We start from the raw sequence: 4,444 nt of genomic DNA, 5'->3' as shown, positions 1-4,444 counted from the left end.
CTTATCTTTTATTCGCTGTCCTTGTCTACGTTCGGCAAACTACAAAGGCGGGCGCGAGGCTCGAAAACGTAGTCCCTGACTCTACGAGTGTCAGGTTTAGCTTCCTTGCGGTTTGACACTTGTGGAGAATATACTGTTTAGAGAAGAAAGTAAAACTAAAAGCATTGTAATTTGGATATTTCGTATGTTTTTTTCGTATCACGTGCATTCTCTGCAATTTTGGGCCTTTAAATTTCCTACGAATGCATCAAAATCTAAGTCTACAAATTATAAATTAATACTTCACACGTAAGTCATGGAATACTTTTGAAATTCTTTGATAAATTATAAATGATTATACAGGCTGAGTTTAAATATTGAAATTTTTGAATAGTTTGAAGAATTTAACTGAGATCTGTTACAAATAAATGTGTTTTCAATGGTGCAGAAAAATCTTGGGAGAACTTCTAGAAATGTCGCTGTTGAAGGATTGCAGCTTCCTTAACATTTGCCTGGGCATCAGTTTCGTCTTATCCAGTGACTTCACGTTTTCCTGTCTCTTGCCGTTGATGATGACCAACAACGGCTACACGAAGAGCCAAGCAGCCCTCGCAATTACTATTTGCGCGACCGCGGAATTGGTGTCGAAGATTTTACTCGCGATTTTCACTTTGGTGATGAAAGTCAAAGCGAAATATTTATTCTTCGTAGCTATGATTTGCATGGCGTTCGCGAAAATTGGTCAGTAAATTTCGTTTTACGTTTAAACCCTTTGCTGACGGAGGATAATCACGTAATTAGGTCGCTACTTCAGTTCGAACTAAATTACACGAAAATTACATTCACGATCGCTCTAACTATTTTTATTGCTTAAAAATATGAGTTTAGTGTTTTATAGTGTTTCATGAACGCATGTATGAGTTTATCGTCCTCAAAGGGTTAATGAACTTTGGTTGAATTAAAAATTGAAAGAAAATAGATTCTCGATTTTCGTATTAATGACGTTAATACTCAAATGGCAATACATTTTCCAGGTTACCTGCTGTACAGTGAGACATTGATAGGCACATTTGTGATGATAGCGGCTATAGGAATGGTTAGATCATGGTTATTAGTTCCTCAACCATTGGTCATTATCGAAGGTGTCACTATTGATAAATTCGCCTCAGCCTATGGAATTTATGGCGCTATTAGCGGAGTGATTTCGATACTGTTTGGTCCAATTGTTGGTAAATAAACTATACTCCATTCTGATTTCTAATTGCAATATCGTTAAAATTTGATCTCCATTTTTTAAAATTTTTATCTCCACGTAAGAAAGGTATTCTTCTGCATCTTCCCAAATTATTTCCAGAAAAATTTGAAACTTACAGATCCTCGAAATATCCTCACATTTAAACTATCCCACTTTTTCCATTTTATAATCATTTTGCGTTCAATCGTTACCAACGAAGGAAGCTATAACACTCGTCCCGCCCGAGTGGGAGTGGATTTTAAGATGTAAATGATCTCTTTCAGGCCTGATGAAGGACTGGACCAACAGTTTTGTGGTCTGCCAGCTTGCCCTTATAGCAATGAACGTCCTGTTTGTTATACCATGGGCAATACAGTTCCTTTCAGTAGATTTACCAAAGAAGAAGCAGGAACGGGTGAATAAAATTGCTGCCCAAACTTCCGGTTCTCTTTCTGCTGATTGACGCAACTGGAGAGAGATGGAGAAAGACATTGTGCATAAAGCATGCATATCTACTACTTCGAAGTGGGAACTGTTTTTGTACAAATGTAAAATTAAGTATGTACCCTATTTCGTCGTCGGGATACTTTGGCCAAATATTTCTCTTCGTAGAATGGAAAAGATGGAAAAACATTGTGGCAGGTTACTATTACAGCGTTAATTGTCCCAGCGTCAGATTTCACGTGGAAGTTTTTAAGTTACACTTCTTTTCACACATACCGTACGTACATTTTGCAGATTTCTTTGCAAACGATCAACAGCGATATATATTTATTTATAAGGTAGAAATAATAATGTTGCATGGAGTGTACATAGGCCAGCCCATAATTATTTTTGTAGCTACTGTCATACGCGAGAATAAAAGGAAATTATTTAAACACACATATCTGATTCTACGGTTAAACTTGTGCAAATTTCAAGCGTCCGTTTGCAAAATTTCAAACAGGTTAACTCAATTTCTATGAATTTTTATTCTTTTCATACTTCGCTGCTTTCAAATAGTATCTTCGCGTTAAATATAATTGTTATCGCGATATTTAAACATAATTTACTCGTACAACTTGTTCATTCGTTGCAGAATTGATTTGAATTCAAGTCTTTGTTAGGCAAAAACCTCCGGACAGTTTTTGTTTCGTGGTTCGATTTTTATTTGGAAGCCTTCTACCCTTTTGAGAATAATGTCAGCCCTCAGCCGGAAGTCCTTTTCTGTATGATCCGACAGAATCTTGTAGTTCCGCAGAATCGTCGACAATAAAACCTTCAGCTTTAACATCGCGTACTTCCTTCCCACGCATGACCTATAAAAAAAAAAAAACCACACACGGTTTAATCGTCAACTAATTAGTTGTACTTAGGTTGGAGAAAAATTCGTTCGTGACCCACCTTGGTCCTGCGCTGAATGGAATGAAGGAGTAGTAGTGTCTGTTTTGCATTTTCTCTGGTAGAAAATTGTCGGGATCGAATTTATCCGGGTTTGGATAGAATTCTTCTAGTCGGTGAATTCTGAACGGAGAGATTAAGATTGTGGAAGTTTTTGGTAGAATATAATGGGGGGGGGGGAAATGTTTAATATTTAATTTCTGCAGAAGTGATAAAATTCACCTATTTTCACGTCTTGATTAATTGTCCTGGCAATTATTGGGACCGGCGGAAAAAGTCTTAAAGTTTCTAATATCACTCTTTCGAGATATTTCATCTTTAAAGTGTCCTGAAACGTGCAAGGTCTGTTCGATCCTTTGTAAATTTCATTCAGTTCCTCGTAGACTCGTTGCTGTAACGTGAATATTTCGAATCTTAGACAATTGGCAATTAATGAGAAATTAAAGAAAAATTTTTAAATCGAAATTAATTTGTCAATTCCTCGAAGACTCGTTGCTGTAACGTGAATATTTCGAATCTTAGACACATGGCAATTGATGAAAATGAAATTAATTAAAATTAATTTGTTAATTGAATAACAAATGCGGTGCAAAGACGTTCGTGTTATTCTCGTGAAAGTACGGTGGCTCGAAATGAAGCAGGTAATTACAACCGAAATTAGGTGGTTCAATGAAAGATGAGATATAGTTTGTTATGTAAAAACTTCAAGTAATACCACAATCGATCAACCTCAAGTTGTAGAAACGATGGATCATTCGACTAGTAGCTAATACATAACCTTTTATACCGAGGATTATAAACTTTCTGCGAGAATGGGAAGTGCATCTAATGGAAAAATGTTATTTAAGAAAATGTGCGCGACGTGTCATACTGTTAATAAAGATGGCCCACACAAAATGGGTCCAAATCTGTATGGAATTGTAGGAAGAACCTGCGGCTGTACGTACATATTTTTTTCAGACGCAAATTTTCAGTTATTCGTCTTGAAAATGAAGCGATTATTTTTGCAAAATATGTGTAAACAGTTGAAATTTCTTTTTATTCGTTTCAAGTGAATTTTTATCCACTTCATCCATTGTACTTTTGATTTACTCGTATTAATATGAATTTAGCTGCTTCTGGATTCATGTACACTGAATCGATGAAGACGAAAGGTGTGAAATGGGACGAGAATACCCTAAGCGAGTATTTGGAATTTCCCAGACAGTTCATTCCTGGGACAAGAATGGTGTTTACCGGTATCAAAAAGGAGCAAGATCGTAAAGACATAATTGCTTATTTAGTGACGTTGAAATGAAAATTCGGAGTATATTATATTCGTTCTGTGAGATATGTTTTATACGGTGTCCGGAATAAGTCGTCCGGAAGATTATTTTAACGAAAATAGGTGAATAAATTTTTTAAATTAACTAACCTGGATATCTTGATAAATTCCGAGCATGCAAAGGGTGAAACTGGAACCCGCGGTGGTCGTATCGTGTCCCTGAAAAGTGTGCTTAAAAATATTTGATTTTTCAACTTTAAGAATATCTTAGAATTATTTTAGAATTTCTCAGCTCAAAATTAATTTAGAATTTTTCTGAATTATTTCAGAATTTCTTAAAATTATTTTGGTACTTCTGGAAATTATTTTTAAAATTTCGTAGAATTATCTTAGAATTTCATAGAACTCTAAGATATAAAATTATCTTGGAATTGACTCGTTTACCTCAAACATTATAGTGTCCACTTCCTCTTTAATTTCCTCCTCGGTCAGTTTCCCGCCATTTTTCACAATCTCCAGCATAAGATCAAGAAAAGCACACCTCTTCTTCTCACCGACGTCGTTCTCGTCGATATCGTCAAGATCAT

General features: G+C 35.8%; 3 protein-coding genes across 3 annotated transcripts in view; 2 read left to right on the top strand and 1 right to left on the bottom strand.

Moving 5' to 3' along the window:
- LOC108572378 overlaps positions 1-2,064 on the top strand; it is an 11,826-nt gene extending 9,762 nt beyond the window's left edge. Inside the window, exons 8-10 of the mRNA XM_017934610.1 lie at positions 428-720; positions 1,014-1,208; positions 1,498-2,064. Of these exons, the coding sequence (XP_017790099.1) occupies positions 428-720; positions 1,014-1,208; positions 1,498-1,676 (667 nt within the window). The 3' untranslated portion in view covers positions 1,677-2,064. The remainder of the gene's footprint in view (positions 1-427; positions 721-1,013; positions 1,209-1,497) is intronic.
- Positions 2,065-2,225: 161 nt separating this feature from the next.
- LOC108572289 (cytochrome P450 4g15-like) overlaps positions 2,226-4,444 on the bottom strand; it is a 3,880-nt gene continuing 1,661 nt past the window's right edge. The window contains exons 4-8 of the mRNA XM_017934489.1: positions 4,302-4,444; positions 4,008-4,076; positions 2,816-2,984; positions 2,597-2,771; positions 2,226-2,511 (exon numbers count right to left, since the gene is read on the bottom strand). The exon at positions 4,302-4,444 is cut by the window's right edge and continues 278 nt beyond it. Of these exons, the coding sequence (XP_017789978.1) occupies positions 2,316-2,511; positions 2,597-2,771; positions 2,816-2,984; positions 4,008-4,076; positions 4,302-4,444 (752 nt within the window). The 3' untranslated portion in view covers positions 2,226-2,315. The remainder of the gene's footprint in view (positions 2,512-2,596; positions 2,772-2,815; positions 2,985-4,007; positions 4,077-4,301) is intronic.
- On the top strand, positions 3,406-3,890 carry LOC108572290 (cytochrome c-like). The gene is made up of 2 exons (XM_017934490.1): positions 3,406-3,532; positions 3,706-3,890. The coding sequence occupies exons 1-2, from the start codon at positions 3,406-3,408 to the stop codon at positions 3,888-3,890; spliced, it is 312 nt and encodes a 103-aa protein (XP_017789979.1).

This window comes from Habropoda laboriosa, unplaced genomic scaffold (assembly GCF_001263275.1).
Source record: "Habropoda laboriosa isolate 0110345459 unplaced genomic scaffold, ASM126327v1 scaffold65, whole genome shotgun sequence".
Classification (NCBI taxonomy): domain Eukaryota; kingdom Metazoa; phylum Arthropoda; class Insecta; order Hymenoptera; family Apidae; genus Habropoda; species Habropoda laboriosa.
The sequence above is the reverse complement of the archived record's forward strand: the minus strand, read 5'-3'. Positions and strand labels throughout refer to the sequence as shown.